At 37.8% G+C, this 17,853-nt stretch overlaps 1 protein-coding gene across 1 annotated transcript in view; it reads right to left on the bottom strand.

The window, feature by feature from the left end:
• LOC133304423 (diacylglycerol kinase 4-like) overlaps positions 1-12,276 on the bottom strand; it is a 28,586-nt gene extending 16,310 nt beyond the window's left edge. The window contains exons 1-6 of the mRNA XM_061504456.1: positions 11,896-12,276; positions 11,264-11,386; positions 2,625-2,762; positions 2,454-2,539; positions 1,229-1,316; positions 278-353 (exon numbers count right to left, since the gene is read on the bottom strand). Coding sequence (XP_061360440.1) covers positions 278-353; positions 1,229-1,316; positions 2,454-2,539; positions 2,625-2,762; positions 11,264-11,386; positions 11,896-12,276 — 892 coding nt within the window. The remainder of the gene's footprint in view (positions 1-277; positions 354-1,228; positions 1,317-2,453; positions 2,540-2,624; positions 2,763-11,263; positions 11,387-11,895) is intronic.
• Positions 12,277-17,853: the final 5,577 nt, after the last annotated feature.

Raw genomic sequence — 17,853 nt, 5'->3', positions numbered from 1 at the left:
CACTTGATTGCAAATGGAAGACATGGTGGAAACTCGGATACCAATTAATACGAACTTTGAAAGAGCCTTACCCAAAAAGCTAACTTATAAGGTAGGAAAACCAAAAGTCCCTATAAACCCTACACCAAAAACTTATATTTCTATATAGAACTCTAACTCTAAGCCTCAAACCTTGCAACTGAATCCTAACACACTACTAAACACTGACTTGACGATAAAAATTCATTTCAAGTAGCACTTTAGCAGAATGACACTACCAACGTAAAAGTCAAAGTACCTATACTGAAGTAATTGTAGAACACGCCTTCATAGCATATAACTTCCTCAGGCAGCTCTCCTTCAACTTCTAAGCCCTTCAGACACAAGAAACTTTATATATTAAAATAAAAAACAAAAAGAAAAAGAAATTGTACCAATATATTAAGTTCAGAAAATTTGAATGACGAAAACACTAATACTAAAAACAATGATTTTTGTACTACAGCATTATACAAAATAGCGTACCGATTCATCATAGAAAGCTGAGTGTACTGGATGCAATCATTCAAGGTTCACACGTGAATTTCACAAGAATGAAAAAATAAAAAATAATCTTATTGTCATTCTCTTCCGTCAACAAGATTACGTTTACTTCAATTGCACGAGTTTGATAAAGTGCATTACTGGAAGTCATCGAGAAATTAAGTTTGACACTTACTAGCACAATACACGAGGACCAATGGAACAAACTGGTGAGCCCATTCCATAATGGATCAGTTCGCATGACCTATGAAAAAATTACCTGAGGCACATATGACTCTTAAAATAACAATAAAAATTAACACTTCCTCATCAAATTAAAAGGGGAAAATGCACATTTCAAAAGTACCCCGTGATTAAAATTTATAGTATGAAATGATTTATTTGTTAAGTCATCAAAAAGATATAAGAACATATCGTAGACAATACAATCAAGCCTCAGTGATTAAACATATGCATAACACAAAAAATATAATAACTAATAGGTTTGTTGAAAACCCTTTTGACATAATCTATTTTGTTAAGTAATATTGGTGATTATTTCATTCAAAACTTGAGACATTCCAATCATTCACTGTCTATGTATGTATTGCCAAAATCATATCCTGAAGGCAACATTCTCAATGGCCAGCAATTAGAAAAGAAGCCTAACTGATTAATAGTACAGATAACTAAAATAAATATCTGATGCAAGAAACAGGACCGCAACCTCATCAAGAGTGAACTCTTTTGTATTCTTCAGAGAATGTGGTGGTTCCACTGTTGGGCCTTCTGGCATTGAAAGTGAAACTTGCCAACTGCATAAAAAAATTTAACACAAAATATACCAAACTGATGTATTAATTACAGCCATGGTTTTAAATTGCAAGTGATGTTGTGGTCGATCACAGATGCAATTGCATTACGATTACAAAAATTACGAATAATTGCGAGTAATTACAGTTGATAGAGGAACAATTGCAATTATGATGTGGTTGGGTAGACTGCCAAAACCACAATATTGTGGCCGCAATCGCAGTTGCGAACCGCAATTTAAAACCATGATTACAACAATGGGAATATCAAAGCAAAGAGAACCTGAATTAAAAAAAAAAACTGAAAATGAAACATATTTATAGTTGTCATCCATGTTAACGTAGACAATGCAAAGTGAACTTTTAATTAATTGTCAGCACGCTTTCCATAAAACTATTATTGGGCATGTAAAGCAGAAAGCAAAAACTCATTTGAATTAGTAATTTCATTTCCAACAACAAAATTAAATCAGTCCAGGAAAACATATAAACAAGATAAGAAACACCGGATATATATTGGAAAAAAATTTAGCATAAAAGTTTAATATGCTACCATAAGATCCTGTAAGCTGTTTGCTAGATTTGAATAGGGAACTTATTCAGGTGCCTCTTATGGTCTTGATTGTATAAAAACTTAATCATATTAAACAGGAAACTTATGAAATACATTAATTTCTTCACACCAATAAGAAAACATTGTCAGTTACCTAGGCATCTAAGTATCTTAATCTATTTAGTAAAACTACAGGTTCCATTCTTTACGTACTAGAATTGAAAACAACGAAATTTAAACAAAGTTTGAAGAAGATATTATAGATGATAATGGCAACTCAGAAACTTAGAAGTTATGATGATGCTAAATTTCGGTAACATATTACTTAGGTCAATTCAATCTCTATAATAGAACAAGAGGAAAATATTAAACATGACATAAAGCTAGATAAATGAGAGGATCATAGCATAGCTATGCCACAATATTTCAGATATTGAATTGACAATTTAATAAATGAGAGGCTCACATTCTCTGCCAAACAACAAATTGAACTCTGATAACAATTTTACAAATAACGAATATGCAGACCCCAACATGAAGAAGTCTAGCACACTCCAATATTCAAAATAATAAGATAATATATATACCTATCCAAACGACAAATCGGAGCAATACTAGCCTTGTAAATAGTTCTCTTAATAGCTTGCTTCCATGAAAATGGAAACGAACCACCCTAGTAATAATATATGAAAAAAGAAACATTAGCATACTAGACAACATTCAATTAACAAATAGTTTCTAGGCATATGAATTCTTACCCAACCAAAACTCCTAGACAGGTCATTGCCCGTACCAAGTGGTATGATCCCTACTGGAGGAACTGGCTTCCGATCTTGTCTGTGAAGTTCTGTGAGACATCCTAATACCCAGCCAACTGTACCATCACCGCCAGCAACCTGTCAAGTCAACCAGATTCATCCATTATGATTGCTAACTAATATGTGAATTCAGTATTCACTATCTGAATTATCGCTATCTAGGTTCTTTCCGAGAGAAATTTATCGAATTTTTAACTACATATTCGTCCCCCGGAAATTTGGTCATTGGGAATGCAAAAATCTCACCTATTCCTTACGAACTAAAGGTCACATAAGATTTTAGGCACCGGACAAATTAAAAGATTTTAGGCACCGGACAAATTAATTCTTGACAGAGACTAATATAGCCAGACATTTGTAGTTCTCGGGGATCTTAGTAAGGGTTTTTGCATTTTCAACGACTAATATGTGTGCTGCTGCTAAATTTTTCAGGAACGAATTTGGGATTATTGAGGAAAAAGAGAAAAAAGTAAAAGCTCATCCTTCTAATTTAACTTCCTATTTTGTAAATAAGGTATGCATAATCAGGAGAGACCAAACAGAAGAAGAAGCAATTGAGGATGCCAATCAGATAACAGAGCAAAGTATTGCTCTAAGGAAAGGAAACTGTGAAAAGAGGAGGCCCATTCGGTTTAGGGATGACGTGTAGGAATGACTGAGGTAGTTAGTTGGGGGTGAGTGATGTGTAATCAAAAGGAAGGGAATAGTTAGCGTAAGGATGAGTGGCTGTTAGATGGGGAGTGTAATAAAATAGAGATTGTGTGGTGTACATCGCACTTGATGAATAATAATAAACAGAAATTCTTTTTCTCATCTCTCGACTCTCTTCTTTGTTATTCTTCTTCTCTTTTCTTTTCTTCTTTGATTCTGTCTTCTACAGAGGGTTCCCTCTATCAACTGGTGCTTTCATCCTGAGCTATGGCTCTTGAAACTCGTGCTCGACCCATGGACGATCGTTGGGAGAACACACAAGCGGAGGTAGAGGTGTTGAAGGAACAGATGAACAAACGCTTCCAGGAATTGACTTGCAAACTGGACGCAATCTTTGACAACTACAAAGAACGGCAACCATCACCTAATAGCTCAACAAACACTCAACATTCAAACACACGTGACCATGCAGCAGCGAAGAATCTGAGGCTGAAGGTATCACGCTATGATGGATTGACAGACCCACAAGGTTGGATCTACAAAATCAACCAATTCTTTGACTTCTACGATATGGAAGTGGAACAAAGATTGAAGATTGCCCCTTTCTACTTTGAGGGCAAAGCTCTAAAATGGTACCAGTGGTTCAACAAAAATTCCAACATCGATTCGTGGTCAAGATTTCTTAAATCTCTGCAAACACGATTCGGTCCATCTGAAATGGAAGATTATCAGGGCCAACTGACTAAATTGCTTCAAACGGGAATAGTGCTTGAATACCAGGAGCAATTCGAACATTTATCAAATCAAGTAGATGGTCTATCAGAATCTTTTTTGGTAAGTTGTTTCATCTCAGGATTAAAACATGAAATACAACATGATGTGTCTGCATTTCGGCCTTCTTCTTTGTCACATGCAATGTCACTAGCCAAGATACAAGAGTCCAAACTACAGCTTAAGAACAACCTACCAAAACTACACTCACCCTACCCTCCATTACTACCAACACCCACACCACAGTCGAGATTTAACCAAAACCCAAACACAATAAAACCCATTGTTATACATAACCATACCAACCAAAACACAAACTCGATAAAACCCATTGTTACTCATAAACTCACCCAAAGCCAAATTCAAGAAAGAAGAGATAAGAATCTGTGTTTTTATTGTGGTGAAAAATATTTTAGAGGCCACAAATGTAAAGCTTCGGTGCATGGTTAATTGTCCCTGAAGAGGAAAATATAGATGGTGAGGTTCATCCTAATTCTGACTGCATGGATGAGAATTCAACACTACAAACAAAACCTACTGACATGAATACACCACAAATCAGTATGCATGCCTTATCTGGTTTTGTGGTGCCTCAGACATTACGTTTTAAGGGACTTATTGGGAAATCAAAGATGCTATTGTTGGTTGATGATGGCAGCACTCATAATTTTGTGCAGCCAAGAGTAGTTTCTGATCTTCAACTACCTATAGTAAATGATATACAATTTGATGTTGTTAGAATATATTAGATATGATTAGTCTGTAATTATTTTGATTGTATTAGGTTTGGGCCTTTCATATAAGCCCATTAGAGTCTTTATATATTGTAACTCTCTGAATTAGATCAATACACAACATATTATTTTATATTCAATCAAAATGACCATCAGGTCCAACTTTTACAGTAAACACTCAGTGACAACCAACTATAGACTTCCACTCCGGATCCTTCACCAGAGGCTCTTCCTATTGCTCAAAGAAAAGGTACACGTACTACTCGTAACCCTTATCCTCTTTATACCTTTTTGAGCTATGACCGTCTTTCTTCACCTCATTTCACCTTTGTTTCTAGTCTTTCTTCTATTTCTATTCCTAAGACCACAGGTGAAGCACTTTCCCATCCAGGGTGGCGCCAAGCGATGCTTGATGAGATGACTGCACTTCATTCCAATGGCACTTGGGACCTTGTTTCTGCTCCTCCAGAGAAGTCTATAGTTGGTTGTCGCCGGGTGTTTAATGTAAAAGTTGAACCTGATGGTCATGTTGATCGACTCAAGGCACGCCTAGTTGCCAAGGGTTTTACTCAAATCTTTGACCTTGATTATGACGATACATTCTCTCCGATCGCTAAGATGGCGTCAGTCCGCCTATTTCTTGCCCTTGCTGCTGTTCGTCACTGGCCACTCCTTCAACTTGACATCAAAAATGCATTTCTTCATGCTGATTTGCAAGAAGAAGTTTACATGGAGCAACCACCTGGTTTTGTTGCTCAGGGGGAGTCTGGAAAAGTGTGTCGTCTTCGAAAATCCTTATATGGTCTCAAGCAGTCTCCTCGAGCATGGTTTGGCTTAATCCGCAGTAAAGTTGATCATTCTGTATTTTATAGGATTACATCTCCTGACAAGTGCATCTATTTGTTAGTCTATGTTGACGACATCATTCTCACCGGAAGCGATCAAGACAGAATTCGTCAGTTAAAACAACATTTATTCAGTGCATTTCAAACAAAGGACCTTGGGAAGCTGCGTTACTTCTTGGGAATTGAGGTGGCGCAATCTAGACAGGGCATTTCTATTTGTCAAAGGAAGTATGCCTAGGATATCCTCGAAGAAAATGGTATGTTGGGGAGTAAACCAGTTGATACACCCATGGATCCTAATGTCAAGTTATTTCCCGGACAAGGGGAGCCGTTATCTGATCCTGGACGTTATCGGAGGCTAATTGGGAAGCTCAATTATCTTACTGTGACTAGGCCAGATATTTCTTTCGCTGTTAGTACGGCTAGTCAGTTCCTTGATTCCCCTTGTGATTCACATTGGGATGCTGCTGTAAGGCTCCTCCGATACATCAAACGAGTACCAGGAAAAGGTTTGTTGTATTCAGATCAGGGAAATACAGAAATTTGTGGTTATTCAGATGCTGATTGGGCAGGATCACCCTCGGACAGACGCTCTACTTCCGGCTATTGTGTTTTCTTTGGAGGAAACTTAATTTCGTGAAAGAGCAAGAAACAACCTGTAGTTGCTCGGTCTAGTGCAGAAGCTGAGTATCGTGCAATGGCAAATACTACCTGTGAGTTAATCTGGTTCAGGAGCTTCATCTTTGTGAACAGAAACAACCCATGACACTCATCTATGATAATCAAGCTGCGCTACATATATCCTCTAATCCTGTCTTTCATGAGAGGACCAAACATATAGAGATTGATTGTCACTTCATTCGAGAAAAGATTCAATCAGGAGAAATCAAGACTGCTTTCGTCAACTCCTCTGATCAACTAGCGGATGTCTTCACTAAAGCTCTTAGAGGTCCTCGGGTTCAATACATTTGTAACAAGCTTGGTGCTCACAATATATACGCACCAGCTTGAGGGGGAGTGTTAGAATATATTAGGTATGATTAGATTGATTAGATATGATTAGTCTGTAATTATTCTGATTGTATTAGGTCTGGGCCTTTCATATAAGCCCATTAGAGTCTCTATATATTGTAACTCCCTGAATTAGATCAATACACAATATATTATTTTATATTCAAGTTGTTGAGATATATAGTCCCACATTAGTTGTATGTGCAACTAATGTGGAGTTTATAAGGTCTTGGGCACTCCCACCCTTTGAGCTAGCTTTTGGGGAGGTGTATCCTAAGGTTCTTTACATGGTATCAAAGCTTCGCTGCCCCCCACTTTCTCTTGTGGCGTTCTTAGCACAGGTAGGTTGGGCCTGTTGCATTGTCCACTCTTCAAGCCCAATGGGCTCTCGTATGAAGGGGCGTGTTGAGATATATAGTCCCACATTGGTTGTATGTGCAACTAATGTGGAGTTTATAAGGTCTTGGGCACTCTCACCCTTTCAGCTAGCTTTTGGAATAGTGTATCCCAAGGTTCTTTACAGATGTCATGGTGGTCAATGGTCAGGTGTTAAAATGTGAGGGATTCTGTTCAGCTGTACTAGTACAAATACAACAACATGTTTTCTTAGTTGACTGTTATGTGTTACCAATACAGGGTGCAGATGTAGTACTTGGGGTTCAGTGGCTGCAATTGTTGGGACCTATTCTCTTGGATTATCAAAAATTGTCCATGGAGTTTTCGTGGGAAGGAGAACCTATTAAGCTGCAAGGAGATAAACATACCACTTCAATCTCTTTCAACCAATTTCGAAAAATTCAGCAACAAGGACAGGTAGCTTCCTTATTCCAATTATCTGTTATTGATGACAGTCCATCAGATACTGGTTCTGATACCAACCCAGCAGTAACCAAATTACTTAAGGAGTTTGATGAACTCTATCAAGAACCATCAGAGCTGCCACCACATAGGCAACTGGACCACCACATCCACCTACAACCTGATACAACACCTGTAAATGTGAGGCCATACAGATATCCCCACTTTCAAAAAGGGGAGATTGAAAGACAAGTCAAGATGATGTTAGATTCTGGTTTCATTCGTACCAGTACAAGTCCTTTCTCTTCTCCAGTCCTCTTAGTTAAGAAAAAAGATGGATCATGGAGATTTTGCATTGATTTTAGAGCCTTGAACAGTATCACTATCAAGGACAGGTTCCCTATACCAACAGCTGACGAATTGATGGATGAATTGGGTGGCTCAAAAAAAATTTCCAAGCTTGATTTGAAGGCAGGATACCACCAAATCAGAATGAATCCTGAGGATGTGCATAAAATTTCTTTTAGGACTCACCAAGGTCACTATGAACTTTTAGTGATGCCCTTTGGTTTAACAAATGCCCCATCCACCTTTCAAGCTACCATGAATATCATTCTACAACCCTTCCTACGCAAGTTTGTTGCTGTCTTTTTCGATGATATTCTCATTTACAGCTCATCCATGGAGTTACATTTGCAACACCTGGAAGCAGTTTTGTCAACACTCAAGGTTCATCAATTTTATATAAAAAGGTCCAAATGTACATTTGCACAGTCAGTAGTGGAGTATTTGGGACATATTGTCTCACATACAGGAGTGAGTATGGACACTAACAAAATTAAAGCTATGTTAAAATGGCCCAATCCCAAAAACCTTAAACAATTACGAGGTTTCTTGGGACTTACAAGTTATTATAGACAGTTTGTCTATCAATATGCAACCATTGTTGCACCTCTAACAGAATTGTTGAAGAAAGATGCCTTTGCTTGGTCAGATTCAGCTCAAAGTGCATTCATTTGCCTGAAGGAAGCCATGACAACAACTCCTGTTCTAAACCTCCCTGATTTCAACAGAGAATTTGCAATAGAGACAGATGCATCAGATGTTGGCATAGGTGCAGTTCTGTTACAAGATGAGCATCATATTGCCTACTTTAGCAAGAAATTATCCCTTAGAATGCAGCGAGCCTCTGCCTATGTGAGGGAACTTTATCCAATCACAGAAGGAGTAAAAAAATGGAGACAATATCTACTAGGGAGGAAGTTTGTTATTCGAACGGATCAGAAGAGTTTAAGTGCCTTACTTGATCAGGTAATTCAAACCCCTGAACAACAATATTACTTAACTAAACTTTTGGATTTCCAATACTCAATTGTATATAAACCAGGCAGAAAGAACAGAGTGGCAGATGCACTCTCTCAAGTCCCTACTGTTTTTTGTTTCATGTCTCTTTCTAGTGTTCAATTTGATATTCTAGAGCAGCTAAAGGAAGAAAATCAAAACTCTCCATTCTTTCAACAATTGCATACAGAATTGACAACAAATCTGGAAAGTCATGCTGATATAGAAATCAGAAATGGTCTTCTGTTACAAAAAGGCAAGTTGCTTCTAGATCCCTTATCTTCTTTCATTCCTAAAATTTTACACGAATGTCATGCTACCTTATCAAGTGGACACACGGGTATACAGAAAACTATTGCAAGAGTAAGTAGCAGTTTCACTTGGAAAGGTCTACAAAAGGCAGTGAAAATTTTTGTTAATTCTTGTGTGGTGTGTCAACAAGTGAAATACTCAACACAAGCTCCAGCAAGACTACTTCAACCAATCCCAATTCCAGAGAGAATTTGGGAAGATCTCACTATGGACTTCATTATTGGTCTGCCATTATCCCATGGTTATACCACAATATTAGTGGTAGTGGATAGACTTTTCAAACAGGCTCATTTTGGCTGTCTACCAAGAAAATTTACAGCTCAAAAGGTGGCGGCACTTTTCTCTACACTAGTTGGCAGATTACATGGCTTACCAAGATCTATAATTACAGATAGAGACCCCATTTTTCTTAGTAAATTTTGGGTGGAACTTTTTGAACTAAGTGGAACAACCTTAAAGCGCACTACTGCATACCATCCTTAATCAGATGGGCAATCTGAAGTTGTCAACCGTGTCTTGGAGCAATATTTGAGGTGCTTTGTTGCTGAATTTCCTAAGCAATGGTCTAGGATTTTACATTGGGCTAAACTATGTTATAACACCACTTTTCACAACTCAGCTGGAATGACACCTTTCAAAGTGGTTTTTGGAAGAGAACCACCTCCAATTTTGGATTACATTCCATCACCTACAGTCTCAGAGGATGTGAATCGAGTATTGCAGGACAGAAATGTTATTTTACAGCAATTGAAGACTAATTTACAGAAAGCTAAGGCCACCATGAAGAAGAATGCTGATAAACATAGAAGGGAGGTGACTTTTGCTGTTGGTAATTTAGTTTGGGTCCATTTACAACCATACAGACAAACTTCTGTGGCAGATCGTATGTCTAATAAGCTTTCTTATAGATACTTTGGCCCATTTGCTATAATTAAGAAGATTGACAAGGTAGCATACAAATTGGATTTACCAGCCACTGCAAAAATCCACAATACCTTCCACGTATCACTGCTCAAACCATTTAAAGGGGAACAACATATCCCTCATTTTCCTCTACCTGACATCTTTAATGGTGGATTACCAGTATTGGAACCAAAAGAAGTTATAGCATATCGTGTCCTGCAACAAATTGAGCAATCTATCCGGCAAGTTCAAATTCTTTGGGATAGCATGTCTCAGGAAGTCACCACTTGGGAGAATTTGGAGGAATTTCAGCAACAGTATCCATCTTTGAACCTTGAGGACAAGGTTGATTTTAATGGGGGGGGGGGAGGGGGTATTGATACATTGACAACAACAAAAGAAGAAGCAATTGAGGATGCTAATCAGATAACAGAGCAAAGTATTGCTCTAAGGAAAGGAAACCGTGAAAAGAGAAGGCCCATTCGGTTTAGGGATGACGTGTAGGAATGACTGAGGTAGTTAGTTGGGGGTGAGTGACGTGTAATCAAAAGGGAGGGAATAGTTAGTGTAAGGATGAGTGGCTGTTAGATGGGAAGTGTAATAAAATAGAGATTGTGTGGTGTACATTGCACTTGATGAATAATAATAAACAGAAATTCTTTTTCTCATCTCTTGACTCTCTCCTCTGTTATTCTTCTTCTCTTTTCTTTTCTTCTTTGATTCTGTCTTCTATAGAGGGTTCCCCTCTATCATGCTGCTAAATTTTTCAGGAACAAATTTGGGATTATTCAGGAAAAAGAGAAAAAAGTAAAAGCTCATCCTTCGAATTTAACTTTCCTATTCTCTAAATAAGGTGTGCATAATCGGGACAGACCAAACATAGAGTAATGGTATAATATAAGATTATTATTTTTTGAAAATATTACAATTGGTTCATCACTTCGCCATCAGTCCGATTCGGGACGAGTTTGGGATTAAGGCTTTAACCCGCTGCCAAAAGATGATATTGAAGAGGATCGAACAGAACACATGCACTCACCCTCACCTACTCAATTTTCTGACACAATTGAGGTACCATCATTTGGTATGGCATGGTATAAATAAGATAATATGCCGTAGAAAACCAAATAACCGTGCAATTACATACTTTAATTTATCACGTGAAATAAAATGTATATTCTAGTGCAACCAAGATGAACGTAGTGGAACATACCATAATCCTCACTCTTTCACGAGTTTCTTTGGCACAAGAATCACCGAGAGCAGCCAACATCTCCAGGCAACCTAACCCATACTGGATAAATTCATGAGGCTTCACGTCTAATATATCAAAAACCTGCGGTACAACTTCACATCAATCACAGAATAAATACGTGAAATTTTTTTAACAACAAAGCAACAATATCAGCCACTAATTACGCATTCGGTAACTTGCAAGAAGAAAATTGTAACCGTGAAGTGATAAAAGTGGTTAGTTTCTAGACTTCAGTAGAGACTACATAAAATCCTTCAAAACGACATTCGCTTCATCACAATCAGATCCGTAGGTAAATGCACCAAAATTAACAACTGGTGTTAGTAAAACATTAAAGTTGCACGGCCTTAGATAAATAAATAAAAAAAATTGGAGTAAAATAGTATTTTGGTACTTAGGGACGCTCTTTTTTATTTTAAAAATTTTACCAGAATCGGAAAAGGAGTACAAGTAAGTTGAGTTAGACTAATACAATAAAGGGAAATGTACTTCTCCCATAATTTAGTTCTTCACGCGTGATATGTTTTCAGAATCAAAATGACAAAACATTCAAATTTCATTTCATTAGAAAGAAAAAAAGAAATGATTACCTGCTCCTCACTCATGAGATGCTGCAGCCTCTCCTTGAGCTCAGGGCCGTGGCGGCCGCCGCTGCGTGGATTAATGAAAACAACGATTGGCGTCCGTGGCGCAACTTCGTTTTCGTCGTCCTTGCGGCGAATAATGTAGCGGCTTTCACCGGCTGCGGGGTCCTGGAACCTGATGCAATCGCGCATTGCGAACCGGAGGTATTGCGGCATTGTGAGATTCTGCCTCAGCTCCTCCTTGTCGACACGGAGACCCGTGATGCCGCATCGAAACGACTCCACAATTGACGACCTTACCGAATCGAAACGGTTCGTGTCTCCCGTTGTCGAGGATGACGGCGAGTTAATCGCTTTCGCACTCTCTTCTCTCTCTCTGTCTCCCATCCGATTCAGAAAACACAATGAATTTGCTGAATAATAATAAAAATAATAATAATGATAATAATAATAATACAAGATAATAAAGCTATAGCGTAACGATTCTATATGGATAATATATAAATGTATGTAAAAGTTGAAGGAAGAATGATGTGGGATGGGATGGTGGTTTGTTTGGTTTGGTTTGGTTTGGTTTTGTTTGTAAACAGTTTTTATAGACACAATCGCACGAAGGTGGCTGCCCTTCGTAGGCAAAGAACAGCGTCGAATGGAGGTCTGAGTTTTAAAAAAGCTGTTGTGTGTTGTTTTGTTTCTTGTCTTTGTGGCTTTGGAGATGGCTTTGCTTGTGGCCTCTTCCTTAATTACGAAAATGCTCGAATGCCAGCCACGTCCATGCACCACACCACCACACAAGTCATTTATTCATATTTATGATTTTTGGCAACAGTGCATCAATTTTCACTTCCAATGTTTTAATTTTTGAGGGAGAAAATGCAAATGCCGTGCCGTGCCGTGCCAATGTCTGATGCGGATATAATTATTAGTTTTAGAAAAATTAAGCGTAAGTTAATAATGCCTGAATCTGACACAGATATTGTAAAAGGATATTTTTTATTTCCCAATCGACTCTCGAGCTTCTGTTTAGGGATTATTAGAGAAGAGTGATCACTAAGCAATATTCATAATTTTATACGGGATGGGAGCCATACATGCACGCAGGTATTATCCAATTCATTTTTTTAGGCGCCGTTTGCACGAATGGAATCAAGCATGGAATGCGGTTTTGAAATCAGAATTGTTCTCAACTTCAAAATGGTATAAAATTACAAAAATATATTTTATTTTTTATTTTTTAATTCAAATTTTAAGCCTAAAAATTAAAAATAATATTTTGTATAGTCCTGGTCGCCACTTGTCTTTCAATGACCGTCACGATATTAACAGAAAATTAAGGTAAAGACTAATAATAAGAATTAGAGTATAATAAATTATTAAGAAAATAATATAAAATTTATTTAAAGAGAGAGAATATCAAAACTTCATATAGAGTAGAGGTTAGTTATGGTAGTATCAATTTGTTCATTATCATGCATGAAAGTCCACTATCTACACCTTAATTTCACATATACTTGATTTTCTTGACATAATTCTTTGTGATTCATTATTTGTGAAAACTTGTTTGATAGATTTGTTTTGAAAATATTTTTAAAATTAAAGAATAAAAAAATCTACTTGGTAAATTTGTTTCGAGAATAAGTTTTCAAAAAAAAAAAAAAAACTCGTTTGATTGGTAATTTTTTTTCTTGTTAACCATTTTTAATGATTTCTAAATTATATGTAAAAACTTAGATATATTCCAGTGGAATATATTTTTAAGATCCACAAATTTTTATTATATATAAATTTAAATAAAGTTTGAACCCCATTGACAATAGCACTTTCCATGTCTTCCAAGTACATAGCTCTGTTAATTCAAGAGTTGTTTGAACCCCTCTTCTTTAGTGTGAGCCGCTCTAATCTTCATAATAATTAAGGATACATTCACTACTCGACAAGGTATAATGTCCTTGGCAGGAAGAACTGATCCAAAATAAATAGCAAAATCCTTATCTGTTGGCCAATGTCTTTGACCACCAAGAGAACTCCAACTAGCAAGATTAGCAGCTTGCTTTATTTTCATTTACTATAATACAACTAAGTTGGAGCCCGTCATGAAGCTTGAGCCATAGTTTTCCATCTTTCCTTTCTTTCCAAGGATGTAATTGGTGGTAGACAATCATTGTTATGACATCTCTATATGCATATGTGAGAATATCAATCCTGAAAGGACAGTTATAGAACCAACCATCATTGGAACAAATGGTTTCCCCTTGAACCTAATATCTACACTAGAAACAAAATCAGATGGAGATATACTTTCAAAATCATTCATGTCCCCATATTATTCAACTTAAGTCCAATTGTCAGGGTGTAACACCCTACCCGGTTTGTTAATATGTCATCGTATTAAGTCACGCTTAATTAAATATGCGGAATATCTTTTTCTGTTCAATTATGACGTCACTAAAATTAATCAAGTTGATTACTTAGTTCTTTTAAAACATTGTCTGTATGTAAATTGCAAGAAGACAGCTAGCTACACTGAATAACCTCAATATATATATAAGTGAGTATCTAAGTCACGGAACTACAACACGTAGTCCGGACCAATATCCTGATACAATTAAACAACTCGAAACTAAAGGCATAAAGTCAAGTCAATGTGGCATGGAGAACCCCCATGCTCACCAAATAAAACAACATAGCCAACAGAGTCTCATCTCCAAAAACACGATAATAAATACAAGACATGTCAGCATCCAAGCATATCATCATAAAAGCAGAAATATCAGCTAAGCTTCGGCCTCCTGCCGCTAAAGGTCTCAACCCCCGCATTACCTGAACCTGAAAATGGTGCCCCAAACGGAGGGTGAGATCTCTAAACAGAAATCTCAGTAAGACAAGGGGTCCTCAAGGATTTCTCCACCCCAAGCTCACTTACATGTGTAATATAAGTTCTAAAAACAGTTTAACAATGTAAGTTCCAAAATCAGTGCAATGCAGCAGATAATCATGTCATGTGTGTCAACTATTCTACTGGCCAGAGAAATGCAGGATTTACATACGTCCATTACCCACATAGTACACACCCATGTCCTACCTGCCCACAGGATACCCATCCCGTCTAGGCGAAACATCACATACATATCATAGGGCATTTGCACTTAACAGCTCAAAAGCAGTTTGATAAATCAATACATGAAAACACATCATACATATAAACCATTCCCCCATGAGATATGGTGGAACCAACAATGTCTAAATCGAGGACACGAAAGCTTACCTTATCTGCAACATGCTCCAATGAGCTCTCAGTATCCAAAGGACCACAATCATAGGCCCTCACAAAATCACAACATATTTCAAGATATAAAGACAATTAATAAATATGCTCGTTTACGACATTCTTTTATAAATTATCTTTTACGTAGCCATTCTTTACGTAGTGACACCAACTCAAGGTGGGAGAAACTAATTCCACTCTCTAAGGTCCCTTAACCTTAGAACATCACTTACAAGTACCATAGAGTCTATAATTCATTTCCTTGAAGAACATTCCAAAGAATTCAACTCAATTTACGAATACGACAACAAACTTTGCCTACCATTTTTAAAACTGCAGTTGCAAATCTTAACCAAAAATTCTGATATTTTATTATGTTAAACTAGACATCACAAGCCTTCCAACGACATATTTTATGTCTCAATCGGAGTTTCATAACTCCGGTTATGATTTTCGCAAAGTGACTGCTGCAAACTGAATTTCCAGCAACCAAGACGCGACTTCAAACTAACACTAAGATCAAACCACTTATCCAATAGCCACTAAATTTTACAGATTTGTAGCCCTAGGTGTTATCTACACATAGGTCAAACGGAACTCGATTTGGAGCTCTGTAGCTCAAGATATCAAATATTTACCGAAACAGGTTCGTTGCTGTCTCAATATCCCGATATCATATCCGGATATGTCATATCCGGATATCGTATCCGGATATGTCATATCCGGATATCGTATCCGGATATTTCGCGACAGAGGCCAAAAACAGCAGCCTAGCACGAAATTGTCCATTAAAAATTCCATCTTTCACCTAGATACATCTATTCCATCGACTTAGCATGTATTTTAACACTTAGGTCATCAACCAACGTTCAAATTATCAAAACTCATAGTTTTACATCTTCAAATCATGTTATATTCATGAAAACACAAAGGAAAGTGTTGAGGTATATACCCAAGAGCTTCAAGACAGCAAAAGGAAGGAACTTCATGGTCTACAACCCACTCCCCACTACTGCCAAGGTAAGAGCACAAAAATGGTTCTTCAAAGTTGGTTCTTTCTTGCCAAACAACTACTCTACAATGGCTTGGGGTGATTCAAGCTCTCACAAATGGAGATGGTGTTTAAACACACATGGGCAAAATATTTGTGGCTCCAAGATGAGGTTTTTCCCTACCAAAGTGTTTGCTTTCAAGGTTCCCTAGTGATTAGATGGAATAGAGAAGGTAAAAGATGAAAGCTTTGGTGATTTCCATGGAGAGAAGAGTGATTTCTTGGAGAGGAGAAGGGTGGAAATGTGGCTGAACCAAGCTTCAGAAAACTCACGTATGAAAGATGTTAATCTGACCTAGGTCTTTGTGCCAATCGCTATTTATAGTCTCATTAAGTTTAATCTCACTGTGTTAGCACTAATAGCTACGCTATCATTTTAATCTCAAATTTGAGATTCTGAATATAGCCATTTTTCTCGGATTTGTCATATTTTTATTTTATTTTTCGCAGCACTTTTTCGGTACGCGCTTTTACGTAACCAGTATCAGTTCTGACACCAAAATTCATTATTTTGACTTGAAACTTGACATACTAGTCCTATGTATTATTCTAGGAACATTCTCATACTTATTATAATTTTTCGAGATTCTTCATCGGTGCACATTTATACCGAGAGGCAGAACCGGTATCTGCACTTTTCGTCAGAAAAGCAACTTTCAGCATTATTAATCACTAATCATAATTATTTAAGCCTTCTCATAATAATTAGGGTCAATTATGGAATTATTTCCTAATTTCACATTTAATTAATTTAATTTCCTAATTTAACGGTGCGGGTCCTTACATTCACCCCACCTTTTAATAATTTTGTCCACAGAATTAGAAACATACTTGTCCCGAAACTCGAGGTACTGTCGGAGAAGCTCGTCCTCTCGCTCCTAAGTACACTCCTCAGGAGTTCTTCCTGTCCATTTCATTTTGACCATCGGAATGATCTTGCTCCTAAGCTTCTTCTCGCCACGATCGAGAATCTTAAGTGGTCTGACGGGAGTTTTGAAGTTCTCCCGAACTTCCACATCATCCGGTTGCACCACGTGCGAAGGATCTGTTATGTACTTCCGAAACTGAGACACGTGAAACACGTCGTGGATGTTAGCCAAGTTCGGAGGCAAGGCAAGCCGGTAGGCAACAGGTCCTATTCTACCAAGAATCTGGTATGGCCCAATGAATCGCGTGCTAAGCTTCCTCACTCTGAGGGCCCGACCAACACCGGTGACAGGTGAAAGTCTCATAAACATGTGCTTACCCTCACTGAACTCCAGCGGACGATGCTTAACATCGTAGTAACTCTTCTGGCGATTCTGCGTCTGCTTCAACTTTTCCCTGATCAACTGGATCTGCTTGGTAGTATCTTGGACAAAGTCCAAGCCAAAAAGCTCCTTATCTCCAACCTTAGACCAGCAGGTAGGAGTCCGACACCTCCTACCATACAGCACCTCGTAGGGTGCCATGCCCAGGCAAGCGTGAAAGCTGTTGTTGTACGAAAACTCAATCAATGGCTGGTACCTATCCTATGTTGAACCCTGCTCCAAGGTGCAAGCCCTCAACATGTCCTCCAATGTTTGAATGGTCCGCTTAGTCTGTCCATCAGTATGAGGGTGATAGGTTGTACTCAATCTCAACTGAGTCCCAAAAGTTCCCTACAACG

Source organism: Gastrolobium bilobum, unplaced genomic scaffold (genome assembly GCF_033153095.1).
Source record: "Gastrolobium bilobum isolate Gb01-03AN ecotype WA unplaced genomic scaffold, APGP_CSIRO_Gbil_v1 utg4844, whole genome shotgun sequence".
Taxonomy (NCBI): Eukaryota; Viridiplantae; Streptophyta; class Magnoliopsida; order Fabales; family Fabaceae; genus Gastrolobium; species Gastrolobium bilobum.
The sequence above is the reverse complement of the archived record's forward strand: the minus strand, read 5'-3'. Positions and strand labels throughout refer to the sequence as shown.